The sequence below is a fragment of the Phyllostomus discolor genome, chromosome 5 (genome assembly GCF_004126475.2).
Source record: "Phyllostomus discolor isolate MPI-MPIP mPhyDis1 chromosome 5, mPhyDis1.pri.v3, whole genome shotgun sequence".
NCBI classification, from domain to species: Eukaryota; Metazoa; Chordata; class Mammalia; order Chiroptera; family Phyllostomidae; genus Phyllostomus; species Phyllostomus discolor.
The window spans coordinates 154,326,560-154,339,492 of NC_040907.2; the positions used below are offsets into that span (position 1 = coordinate 154,326,560).

Consider the following 12,933-nt stretch of genomic DNA (forward strand, 5'->3'; position numbering starts at 1 on the left):
TGCAACCCAAGCATGTGCCCTGACTGGGAATCGAACCTGTGACACTGGTTTGCAGCCCATGCTCAATCCACTGAGCTATGCCAGCCAGGGCTAAGTTTTTTTTTTTTTTTTTTTAAGGTTTGATTTTATTTTAGAGTGGAAGGGAGAGAAAAATCAATATGTAGTTGCCTCATATGCCCCCTACTGGGGACCTGGCTTGCAATCCAGGTATGTGTTGTGACTAGGAATTGAAACGGTGATCCTGGGGTTCACAGACCCAGGCTCAGTCCACTGAGCCATACCAGCCATGGCTGTTTTTGTTTTGTTTTAAGATTTAATTTTTTTTCAGAGAGAGGAAAGGATGGAGAGAAGCATTGATATGTTAAGGAAACTGCTTTGTTGCCTCTGGCAATGCCTCCAACTGGGGACCTGGCCTGTAGCCCAGGCATGTTCCTTGACCAATAACAGAACCGGCCATCTTTTGGTCCGCAGGCCTGGGTTCAATCCACTGAACCACACAAGCCAGGCCTGGAAGTGGTTTTAATATTAAGGGAAGCTCATATTTGTTCCAAATAAAGTTTTTAAACTGAGACTTGGGTGTACATGTAGCCTTTTAGTTTGAGCGCAATGCTTGGCACAGAGCAGTGCTAAGGTGCTTTGCTCAGATGTTTAAAGAATACATACACACACCCTGGCTGGTGTAGCTCAGTGGACTGAGTGCAGGCCTGCAAACCAAAGGATCGTGGGTTCCATTCCCAGCCTAGGGCACATGTCTGAGTTGCTGGCCAGGTTCCCAGTAGGGGATGTGTGAGAGGCAACCCCACATTCATGTTTACCTCTCTCCTTCCCCTCTCTAAAAATAAAATCTTAAAAAATAAATACATACAAATGGATAGAACTCTGGGGCAGAGGGAGATGTAGGAGTTATATCTAGGAGAGGGGAATACCTATTTTGAGGAAGGTAAGGGTGTGTGTCCCCTGAAAAAGTATCCTTACTCTTCCTGAGGGGCATTGATGGGAAGTAGTAAGGGGTGGTATGTAGGATTGAAGGTCTGCTGCCAACGTGAACTAAAAAATGATAGATTTGAAATTGACCTGGCAGGTCGGGTTGTTTGAATATTTTAAGTATTCATGACAAAGGGAGAAGGAATTTTCTAGTTCTCCCATAGGGGAAAGTTCATTGTACGAACTATGACCCGGGAGGCAGAAGTGTTATTTGCAGGACTGTGGTGCTGTATCATTCAGGTTTGGTGCACAACCTCTTTTGCCTTTGTGGAGCTGACTTCTCTGAATAAGTAGGGGGAAGGGTTGCATGGGCAAGACATGACTGGGGAAGGGGCAGTTTTGGGCATCAACGCCCCATCTTTACCATGGATGGCCTGAAAGATCTTAAGCAGTGAACCGAGTCTAGAGAGGCTGGGTTGGCATATGAAAAAAAGGTCGCTGTGGGTGAGGGAGAAAGTAAAGATGAAGGGTGGGAATCCAGTGGCAGCGCGGTAAGGGGCGGTCTGGCGATCTTGTTATCAAGTCTAGAGAGTCCGCAGGTACACTCATTTCTCTGAAATGAGAGTACCAGGTAGGGCGCGGGAAACCGCGGCTGGGAGACCACGTGCCTGCCGTAAAGTTAAAAAAAAAAAAAAAAAAAGGGCAACAAAACCCGGCGCCGGAAGTCCGGTGTTTTCCCGCCACGCCGAGGGCGTGACCCCTGACGTCAGGCTATTTTACAAAGTGAAAGAGTGGCTCCGCCCTTACCAAGATGGCGACACTCGTGGGAACGCAAATCTTAGACTTCGTTGAGACTCCGCCTTTTAGGTAAAGGCGGAACGGCCCTGGAAAGTGCGCCCGCCTCTTCCGCTGTGCCTCCTCCTCTTCCGCTTGCGCCGCGTCACTCGAGTCGGTCTCCACCTCTCTGGGCCCCAGAGTTCCTGAGTCGGGTGCGTAGGCAACGGTAGTGACGCGTATTGCCCGGAGGATGGCGGACGCCGGCTTGCGCCGCGTGGTTCCCAGCGATCTGTATCCTCTCGTGCTCGGCTTTCTGCGTGATAACCGGCTCTCGGAGGTGGCCAATAAGTTCGCCAAGGCAACAGGCGCTGTGAGTCCCGGGCTTGGGGCATGAGCCGGGGTGGGCTCACCACAAGACTCCGGGCCCAGGCATGTTTAGCTTTCCAGGTAGAGAGGTCCATAGGGTCCGCCAGCCGAGAGTCTGCGGGGCCTTTGTGCCGAGTTCTCGGTGGTGACTAGAGAAAGCCTGGAGTCTTCGAGGTCTGACTAGGTAATGCTGATTGAGTCTTGTTGCTTTTTGCTGGTGGGCAGTGCAGTAGCGGCAGCGTGGCACCCGCGTGGCCCATATCACGTGGCTGGCGGAGTGCGTTGAGGGAGCACCCAGTCCCATCGGAGGTTTTGGAAGCTCCTGGCTCCTTCTTTTGGCTTTATTTGGGCTGTGCAAAACGTGACTTGACGTTAACTCTCAAACGAATTTAGTGGAGACTCAAAGGTAAGGAAAAACTTCTTTAGAAGGGTGGGGTCTTCAGTAGTAAAGAAGAAAATGAACGAGAGTACAGGCAGGGTTCTGCTTTCAGTTATACTGAGCATCGGAGCAGCACTGAGCATCGGAGTCCTATGCAGTCATAGCAGTGAGCTTGGACCTTTGACTTATGGAATCAAATATGTATAGGTTTGGGGCCAAACTCTGCCATTCGTTTAAAGATGTATGACCGGGGCAGCTTGCTTAAACTGAATTTGTTTCTATTTCTGTGGAGATGTCACCATCCACTTTCTAGGGTTTTTGTGATTTTCAATAGTATGATATGTACCATGTGCCAGTCCTCGTGAGTGGTGGTCAGAAAACATCAGTGAGTAAAAGCTGTTATCATAGTTTTGGTAACTTAGGGTATTCTGAAGACATGTAAAATGAAGATGACCAAGAACGTGAAAGGTTTGGAATCTAAATCTCAAGAAAAGCAGACATGATTGCATGGGCAAACATCTCGAGAGGAGGTAGAGGGTCTTTGGCAGTCCTGGTCTTTGACTACCGAAACAGATTTTTTTCTTAGTGGCAGAATTGGGGTGCACAAGGAGAGGATCGGATCAGCCTCGAAAAGGGCTTCTTGAACAGCAGCCTGCCATGGGACCAGATATACTGCTTTTGGGTTGCAACTTTTTGGAATTAACTGTGAAGGAGGCTCCGAAGAGTGTTTTCTGCAATGGGCCGGATGAAATTGAGCATTTCAGAATCAGGACTTTTTTTTTTAATGTGGCAAAAACTAATCTTCATGGCAGGCTTTGTAAGGGCCAGATGATTTCTCCAGATGGTAAACCCTTTGTATGCTTTGTTTTTTACCCTCTCAACAACATATAATGTATAGTATTATTTCCATCTTACACAGAGGAAAACAGTTTCAGAAAAATTAAGCAATATGCTCATGGTCACCCAGTAGTAACTGGCAAAAGTGAATTTTACATCACTGCTCATCTAACTCTGAGCCTGTACTCTTGTGTGTGTGTACTGCAATGCCTTGCCATTTTAATTGCACCAGTTAATAACATTAATCAGTGTTGCCCTGGCTGGTGTGGTTCCATGGATTGAGTGCTGGCCTGTGAACCCAAGGGATCACAGGTTTGATTCCCAGTCAGAGCACATTCCTGGGTTGTGGGTCAGGTCCCCAGTGCAGTGCGTGCGAGAGGCAATCACACATTGATGTTTTTCTCCCTCTCTCCTTCCCTTCCCTTCTCTCTAAAAATAAGTAATTAAAACCTTTAAAAAAAAACCATATCAGTGTGATTAGTGGCTGGATGAAATTCTGTACCGTATGTATGACATAGCTTTTTTACCAGTCTTCTCTTGAAAGCTGATTTCCAATGATTTGATATTATAAACCATATGACAGCAGACACTCTTTAGTGTAAATGTTTGTGCCCTTGTTCCATAGGTAAGGATAAATTCCTAGGTAATAGCATTGCTAAAGTAAAAGGAGCACATGTTTAAAAAGGCTTTATATTACAATAGCTAGATGCTGGAAGCAACCTAGGTGCCCATCGGTAAATGAATGGATCAAAAAACTATGGTACATTTACACAATGGAATTCTATGCAGCAGAAAGAAAGAAGGAGCTCCTACCCTTTGCAACAGCTTGGATGGAGCTGGAAACCATTATGCTAAGTGAAACAAACCAGGCAGTGAAAGACAAATACCATATGATCTCACCTTTAACAGGAACCTAAACAACAAAACAAAGAAACAAGCAAAATATAGTTAAAGACACTTAAATAGAGGACAGGCTGACAGTGACCAGAGGGGAGAGGAGAGGGAATTTCAGGGAACAATGGGAAGGGTTCGTGGGAAAAAATTTAAAGGACACATGGACAAAAACTAGGGGGAGGGTGGTAATGGGAGGGAAGTGGGGAGGGTTGGGAGGGTGGGCTGGATTGGGAGTAAAAGAGAGAAAACTGTACTTGAACAATGATTAAAATAAAATGTAAAAAAAAGGCTTTATAAATAGGATTGACAGGTGGGGAACAGATGGTGTCAGAAACTCGGACTAGCCCAAGCTTTTGATACCAAATATTGGAAGGTGCATAAGTAGAATATTTTTCTCCTAATTTGTACAAGTAGGAGAAGTCATATGAAACTGTAACCTTTATATGAACTATCAGAGGTACAAAACAGGTCACTTTCTAGTTAAAAAAAATTTTTTATTGATTGATTTTTGAGAGAGAAACATCAATTTGTTGTTCTACTTACTTCTGTATTGGTTGACTCTTGTATGTTCTCTGACCGGGGATCAAACATGCAGCCCTCGAGAATCAGGATGATGATCTAACCATTTGAGCTACCTGGCCAGGGCTAAAAACAAATTCCATTTAACAGGACGGTAACACAAAGTCTGACCTCCCCTGGAATAAGTAGGATAAAATTTTCTTGCCCATCTCTTTATTTTTTCTCTGACAGACCCAGCAGGATGCCAATGCCTCTTCCCTCTTGGACATCTATAGCTTCTGGCTCAAGTAAGTCTTCCCTGTACCACTCTGGCTGTTTTCTTCCCCCAATTGGGCTGGGCTGTGTTTCTTGGTTTGGAAAGGTCCCGATCACCTAGAAGTTAGCCTGAGCTACCTCAGCAGGTCCACCAAGGCTCCAAAACGGAAGTTACAAGCAAATGGGCCAGTGACTAAGAAGGCTAAGAAGGCTTCATCCAGTGACAGCAGTGAAGACAGCAGTGAGGAGGAAAAAGCCCAAGGGCCTCCAGCTAAGAAGGCTGGTAAGGCAGGGCAGGAGTTGGGGTTAGCAGTTCCAGGTAAAGGATTTGTAATCTGCCTATCCTACATAGCTGATTCTTAGTGGTACCTGTGCTTTTGTTCAGCTGTACCTGCCAAGCGTGCCAGTCTGCCTCAGCATCCTGGGAAGGTTGCAGCCAAAGCATCAGAGAGTAGCAGCAGTGAAGAATCCAGTGATGATGAGGAGGAAGAGGACAAAAAGAAAAAGCCTGTCCAGGTTTGCAACTTGCGAAGGAAAAGGGTCACTTAAAGGATCGGAGAGAAGAAACCTAAAATCTTGGCTTCTGGCTTGTGTCCTGGTTGGTGGTGGACAGATGATTAAGGGGCAGAAAGTCTGGGAACCTTTCAGAGAGGTGATAGAGGTACGAGGTCTGGAAAGGGCACATGAGGGTGAAGGTAGACTCTGAATCTAGAGGAAATCAACCCGCCTGCCTCCCTAGAGGTATTGGGTTTCTCTGGGACACTGTCTAGGACTCCAGGAGTGAGGGAGTATGTTTTATAGACAGTGTTGGGAGCCCCAGACAGGGAATGGCAGGGACAGGGCCAGTAGATCGTGGAACTGAATTTTTTGTTTCTTACTAAGTCTTTGTTGTCTTTCTTATATGCTGCCCTGCTTAGTTTTCCCTTTCCCCCTGAAAAATAAGAGGAGCCTAGGAAATGTTTTACCTTAGGATGCCCCTGGGTACCCAGAAGCCCTTGCTGAGTCTCCTCCTTGTGTGTTTTCTCACAGAAGGGAGTTAAGCCCCAACCCAAGGCAGTCAAAGCTCCCCCTAAAAAGGCTGAGAGCTCTGATTCCGATTCTGACTCATCAAGCTCAGAGGATGAGGCACCAAAGAACCAGACGCCAAAGACAACACCTGTAGCAGCTAAAGCTCAGGCTAAGACCCCAGTGAAACCAGGTACTCTTTCTTTTTCCAAAAGGCCAGTCCGGGGACCAACTGGCTCTGGGGATGGGTGTTTAAATTGCCCATTTATCACAAAGGTGAAGTGGTACTGGTGTTGAACTGGAGATACTGATTAACATTACATTTTTAAAAAGAAGCTATTAATGAGCAGAAGACTTTATAAGTAGGGGTTGATAACTAGAGAAACAGTTTGCAGTGAGGGAAAGTGTGTTTTAAAAAATGGTATCAGTTTGCCATTCTTTAGTTGCATTTCATAGACATTTTACAGTCCCACAAACTCTTTTGTGGGACTGTAAAGACCAGTTATACCTCTGTTCTTTGTGCTTTTCACTACCATTTTTTCTTTCTGCACCTTCATTCCATAGTACAAGTGAGAAGTTTTATTTTTTTCTGTAATTTTCCTGTGATGAAGGTTAGGAAAATTTATAGCTGCTTCTCTAGAAGTTGGAGTGAAAGACTTCAAGGACTTATTTAAATTATTCACATCATACTATTTTAAAAGACAGAGTAGTTTAACTCCTGAAGTCGGGCGGGAAAGACATCCTTTGCCACAGTGAACCATGGCAGCCTCCTTCATGCCTGCTCTGAAGGCCAGAGAATCCACAGCCTCCTAAGTTCTGAGCGAATAGGAAGGAAGTTTTTATGTTCCTTTAATTTCTTGATACTTTACACTGTTTCTTTTCACACTGTTTCTTTTTTCTTAGGCACACCAGCTCGAGCAGCACCTAAAGTAGCTAATGGCAAAGCAGCTAGTAGCAGCAGCAGCAGCAGCAGCAGCAGCAGCAGCAGCAGTGAAGACTCAGAGGAGGAGAAGGCAGCGGCTATCTCTAAGAAGGTCTGGGCCGTAACTTCTCCCAGGGAAGGGGGAACTGGGGGTGGAGGGGGCAGCTTCTGTTTCCTGGTAGGGTTGGCTGGACCAGCATTCTCCTGTGGTAACTGATTTTCTTGTATGATGCAGACTGTACCTAAAAAGCAAGTAGTGGCCAAGGCCCCAGTGAAAGCAACTGCCACCCCTACCCAAAAGAGTTCCAGCAGTGAGGACTCCTCCAGTGAGGAGGAGGAGGAGGAGGAACAGAAAAAGCCCGTGAAGAAAAAACCAGGTGACTGGACATGGGGGGTCGAGCTGCAGGACTGTGACCAGGGCCCACATGCAGAAGGACCTGTAGTCACCACGTGTAGTCTCCGTGGAATTGCTCAACGTGAAGGCTGGTGTCTCTCAGAGGAAAGAGAAAGGCGCATTCTTTTTAATAATGTAGACTCGAAAATGACATGTCACCCTCCCTGCTAATTCTGACTCACACTCCAGGGATGGGTTGAAGCTCCATTCCAAGAAAAGGGGAGGTATTGAAGAATTTGGGTATGTATTTTAAAATCACCACATTCTCCCTTTTAAATAGGTCCCTATAGTTCAGTGCCCCCGCCTTCTGCTCCCCCACCCAAGAAGTCCCTGGGAACCCAAGCTCCCAAGAAAGCTGCTGCAGCGAAGAAGCAGTCTGAGGAGAGCAGTGACGACAGCAGCGATGAGTCTGGTGAGTCATCGCCAGTGGTGAGTGGGTCTGAGGAGTGTTTGAGGAATAAGAAGACACAAATGCTCTGTCCCTCTTCTCACTGAAGCAAGACAGCTAAGGCTCTGTGGACTGTGTATCTTTCTTTTTATTGCTCCTGGTTGGGTTGGGACTCTGGGCCCGGCCTAATGTGTAGGTTCTCTCCAGATTCAAGCTCTGAAGAAGAAAAGAAACCTCCAGCTAAGGCAGTCACCTCTAAAGCAGCCACTAAACCAGCTCCAGCAAAGAAGGCGGCAGAGAGCTCTTCGGACAGCTCAGGTAAGGCGTGTGGAGGCCCTAAGGGCAGTGGGTGCTCCAAGGGCTCTCCTTAGTCTAATTTGAGGAGCTGTTCATTCTGTCCTTTTCTTGCCTAGACTCTGACAGCTCTGAGGATGAAGCTCCTGCCAAGCCAGCCAGTACCACCAAGAATCTCTCAAGTAAGGCAGCTGCCACCCCCAAGCAGCCTGCAGCTAAACCAGCCACAACCCCCAAGCAACCTGCAGCTAAACCAGCCACAACTCCCAAGCAGCCTACAGCCAGTGGCCAGAAGCTTCTGACCAGAAAGGCTGATAGCAGCTCCAGCGAGGAGGAGAGCAGTTCTAGTGAGGAGGAGGAAGAGAAAGCAAAGAAGACTGTGGCCACCACCAAGTCCAAGGTGACAGCCAAAACAGCTCTGTCTTTGCCTGCCAAACAGACCTCTCAGGGTGGTGGGGAGAGCAGCTCTGATTCAGACAGCTCCAGCAGTGACGAGGAGGAAGAGGAGGACGAAGAGAAGACGTCTAAACCCCCAGCTAAAAAGAAACCACAAAAGATAGCAGGAGCTGTGGCCCCTTCCAAGCCAGCCTCTGAAAAGACGGTCAAGGCCGAGGACAGCAGTAGTTCTTCTTCTGATGACTCCAGCAGTGAGGAGGAGGAAGAACAGAAGCCCACGGGCAAGGGTACTCCTAGACCACAAGCCCCCAAAACCAGCAGCTCTGCACTGGCTATCCAGAATGGAAAAGCGGGTAGGGACAGCAACAAGGAGGAGGAAGATAAGACAAAGGCCGCAGGAGCGGTTTCTAAGCCAGGTCTGTATCCAGAGAAGCTGGTCCCTGGGTCTCCCCTCCAAAGTCAGGGTGGGATGCATACTCTTGGGGGATGGGGTAGGGGAAGGAGGCAAAACGACTAGGTTTCAGTTGTAGGCCCTCAGTGTGGTGGTCTGGGCAGAGGAAGAGGAAACTGGTCTCCTGAGTCTGGCTTTTTGTTTTGTAGGTTCAGGAAAGAAGCGAAAGCAGAATGAGGCTGCCGTGGAGGCAGAGACTCCTCCAGCCAAGAAGATAAAGCCTCAGACCCCCAACACATTTCCAAAAAGGAAGAAAGTAAGTTGTCTTACTTTCCTCTCAGGAGCTGGCCTTGTTTATTTATTTATTTATTTTAAAGGTCTTATTTATTTAGTTTTAGAGATATGGGGAGGGAGGGAGAAAGAGAAGGAGAGAGATTGACATGCAAGGGGAACATCGATTGGTCGTCTCTCGCACGCCCGGAACCGGGGACCTGGCCCACACCCCAGGCACGTACTCTGCCTAGGAATCAACCCATCTACCCTTTGGTTCACAGTCCAGCGCTCAATCAACTGCGCCACACCAACCAGGGCAGGAGCTAGCCTTTATCTTTTAATATTTTTAAAGGTTTTATTTATTTATTTTTAGAGAGATGGGAAGAGGAGGAGAAAGGGAAAGATGGGTGTGTGAGAGATCCATTTACTGCTCGCCTTCCACACACCGCCAACTGGGCGCATGCCCTGACTGGGAATTGAACTAGTGGCCCCTTGCTTCGCAGGTCAGCACTCAATCCACTGAGCCACATCAGGCAGGGCTATTTTTTAATTTGTTTTTTAACAGGAAGAAATAAAATTTTAATACATGTGCATGGTGAATTCACATAGACATGAAAGTGTCAAAGACCAAGGCAACATTGGGCATATAAAATGGATTTGGACAAAGGAGAAAACAGGGTGTTAGATTTCAGAAGTGAGAATGGGGTGCTTTAAAGAGCAGGAAGAAGACTCAGATCATCTTGACAGCACTCTGCCTGGCCCAGCACATGCGTGCGTGTGTGTGTGTGTGTGTGTGAGACGGGAGGGCTTCTCTGTGACCTGCCATTCTGTCTTTAATGTCGTACTTCGTTCTCCTCCAGGCAGAAAAAAGGGCGTCCTCCCCCTTCCGAAGGGTCAGGGAGGAGGACATTGAGGTGGATGCTCGGGTAGCAGACAACTCCTTTGATGCCAAGGTGAGGAGAGAGGGAGTCACCCCTTTTCTAAACTTTGTTTTTAGAGAGAGGGAGGGAGGGAGAAAAAGGAAGAGAAACATTGATTGGTTGGCTCTCATACATGCTCTCAACTGGAGATTCAACCTGCAATCCAGGCATATGCCCTGACCTGGAATCAAACTGGCGACCTTCCGATTTGTGGAAAGATGGCCAACCAGCTGAGCCATACCAGTCAGGGCAAGTTCTCCGTTCTTCAGTGAGGAGGTGGGGCAGGGGTGGGGGACAGTTTTGCCTCAGACTAGTAGGAAGTTCTCTGGGTTTAGGCCTTGAGTAGGGAGAGTAACATAATAGGGCCCTGATGTCCTTCTCTGTGTGAAGCACCTCTCTCTACTCACCAGCGAGGTGCAGCTGGAGACTGGGGGGAACGAGCCAATCAGGTCCTGAAATTCACCAAAGGCAAATCCTTCCGGCATGAGAAGACCAAGAAGAAGCGGGGCAGCTACAGGGGAGGCGCCATCTCTGTCCAGGTTAATTCAATTAAGTTTGACAGCGAGTGACCCAGGGCCATCCTAGCGGAGCAGGGTGATGATCCGAGACTACTGACTTTCCCCAACAGACCCCGGAGCTCTCGGCTCTGTTAGGGAGGTATCAGTGGAGGACGGGGGTCTAGAATCGGTCCAAGGACTGCATCGGAACATCCTCCCTGGTCCTTTTCTATGTTCGTAGTTTTGTACAGATTTGGTTTTGAGTGTTGAGTAGCAAGGACAAGGTCAGGGGTATGTTTTTTTTTTTTTTAAGGAAAATTTATTTTAGTTGTCATCCCCTTCTCACTCACTGTTCTGTGGAAGTCCTAGTACTGAGAAATTTGTATATTTTATATTAAATCATTTCCTGTTGATTTTTTGTTGTGATTTTCAGAGGTGTGTTCTCACAGATAAAAGCTATTGCTTAAGACATGATAAAGGTCATATGTATGAACTTCTGTGATCAGAGAAGCCTGCCTGTATGAGTGCATATATATGCACTTCATCCCTCCTGCCCATCAGCCCTGGTGAGGGGCAGTTAAGAATGGTTAACATATATGTCTGTTAAGCATGCACGGTGTAGTTCATCCTCATTCACAGGGTCTAGGACTGAAGTTTTCAGCCAGCGTGAACTTAGCTACTTTGGGGGATAAAATTTGCTGATTGTTACAGGCAAAATAATGGTGTAATGTGAGTGTCGTGGAGCCAGTCTGAATATTTTGTTTTCTGTTACTTTATTATTGTTACATAATGATATTTGCAATACCTGTTTTTTAATTTGAAAGCATAAACTTTTTATTGTTCAAAGGCTTGTTTTGATTTGACCCTTAATAGTAGTAATCAGGGCTGTATCATCTGATTTTTCTGTTTTAACATTTCAGAGGGAAAAAAGAACAATTTAACCACTTGGTATGTCTGTCTTGGTAGCAGTGGTGACAAAAATTAGTTTCATTAATTCCTACATGGTGGGGAATCACTGATGAAAAAAGCAAAAGAAGAAAAACTAATAATCCTCTGTAGGAATTAGGTTACTTTAGTCGGGTGAACTTCCAGGGCCCCTTGTGTGTGTGTGTGTGTGTGTGTGTGTGTGTGCGCGCGCGTGTGTGTGCGTGCGTGTGTGTGCGTGTGCTCACTAACACTTGAGTAGAGTGGGTTTGGGGGAGCATCCAAACAGGATTATTGTGTCTCGTAGTTGGTCCATGGGAGCCACTGATGTGCGCCCTTCAGAGCTGCCACCGCCAGTCGCAGTGGAGGTGATGAGAAAGACCACTGGGCAGAGATGTGACTCCCAGGCTAAGCGGCCCGCTGGAAAGCTGCAGGGCGTGTTGGCAGTGCTCAGTCAGAGCGAGATGGGAAGGCAGAGTCCACAGACTCTGGAGGCTGGGCTGTCCCTGCGGTGGGAAGGCGTGCCCAGTTTCATGGACAAGGTGTAGGTCTTAAAATTATCCTCTTGTTGTTGGATTTCACACGTCTCAAGTAACCTGATAATAACCTTGTTTTCCATGTAACTGCCTCTAGGAAGGAAATGCACTGTTCATGCTGACGTGGGTATTTCAGTCTGCATGGTAAAAGTTACACATCTTACTCTAAAATAATAAACTGGTTGGTTTATAACGTGTCTTGGGAGTTTTATTGTGAGCCTGAAGCCCTCCCACCTCCTGTTCAAGTCAGAACAACTTGGATGCCAGTTGCAGGGCTGGGGTCAGACCTGTGAGTTCCCTGCAGAGCCTCCTTGGCTGCAGCTTTCTGGCTCTTCCTCTCCATGCCTTGTCTCGTGGTACCTTTTCCAGGCAACAGTCCAGCTGGTGTGGGGGCTAGATTGGGGGTGGGCACAGTGACCTATGGGCCAGATCCAGCCCATAGCTTGTCTTTGTATTGCTTGGGAGCTAAGAATGGTTTTTACATTTTTGAAGGGCTTTGAAAAAATATGAATATGACACTTTATGTGACCCACAAAGCCTGCGGTATTTACCATCTGGCCCTTTACAGAAAAAGTTGGCTAACCCTTGGTACAAATCGGCAATTTCATAGCACTGGCTGGAAATCAGAATTGACTGGGGGCACTTCTAAAAACACTGGTGTCCAGGGGCCCACCCCAGGCTGGTTGAGTCACGCCTGCCTGGCGTTCTCTGGTGGGGCTGAGTGCTAGTGCCCAGGTGATTCTAAAAAGCAAGCGATGTTGAAACGGGCTGGTCTAAGTATTTGGAAAGAAATGAATTGATACTTTTTCTTAGGATTCATTTGCTAATAATGTTCTTGTTAAACTGAAATGAGTAAAATGAAAATTAAATTTACATCTCTTAGACCCATTTTGGGGGACTTGATTCTTGTGTGTCCTCAAGTTTGTCTCTGTACTGTGTGCACCCTCTCGCCTTTACACAAGTGGGGTGGTTCGCTGTATGCGGTGTTTTACAGCTGGGAGGCTCATCTCATGACGGACACAGCAGCTATTTGTAGTGGCTG

The 12,933-nt window shown here is 47.1% G+C and overlaps 1 protein-coding gene across 5 annotated transcripts; it reads left to right on the forward strand.

Annotated features, from left to right (window-relative positions):
• The first annotated feature begins 1,728 nt into the window (after positions 1–1,728).
• NOLC1 (nucleolar and coiled-body phosphoprotein 1) lies at positions 1,729–12,379 on the forward strand. 5 transcript variants are annotated; one of them, XM_028512844.2, is made up of 14 exons: positions 1,853–2,071; positions 4,928–4,983; positions 5,098–5,234; positions 5,337–5,467; positions 5,981–6,149; positions 6,860–6,990; positions 7,114–7,255; positions 7,553–7,684; positions 7,868–7,978; positions 8,074–8,766; positions 8,951–9,057; positions 9,875–9,967; positions 10,345–10,473; positions 11,663–12,379. In XM_028512844.2, the coding sequence occupies exons 1-14, from the start codon at positions 1,952–1,954 to the stop codon at positions 11,681–11,683; spliced, it is 2,172 nt and encodes a 723-aa protein (XP_028368645.1). In that variant the 5' UTR covers positions 1,853–1,951; the 3' UTR covers positions 11,684–12,379. The 5 variants fall into 5 exon arrangements, with proteins under 5 accessions (XP_028368643.1, XP_028368642.1, XP_028368645.1 ...); XM_028512843.2 differs by having other exon boundaries at positions 1,854–2,071; positions 5,095–5,234; XM_036027203.1 differs by lacking the exon at positions 11,663–12,379 and having other exon boundaries at positions 1,854–2,071; positions 5,095–5,234; positions 8,074–8,162; positions 8,196–8,766; positions 10,345–11,443.
• The last annotated feature ends 554 nt before the right edge of the window (positions 12,380–12,933 follow it).

Bases quoted from the DNA above. Each gene is read 5' to 3' on its own strand.
- NOLC1 (XM_028512841.2), top strand. From the start codon at position 1,952: ATGGCGGACGCCGGCTTGCGCCGCGTGGTTCCCAGCGATCTGTATCCT. The intron at 5,468-5,980 runs GTTTGCAACTTG...GTTTTCTCACAG, and splicing joins AAAAGAAAAAGCCTGTCCAG to AAGGGAGTTAAGCCCCAACC. The intron at 6,150-6,859 runs GTACTCTTTCTT...CTTTTTTCTTAG, and splicing joins TAAGACCCCAGTGAAACCAG to GCACACCAGCTCGAGCAGCA.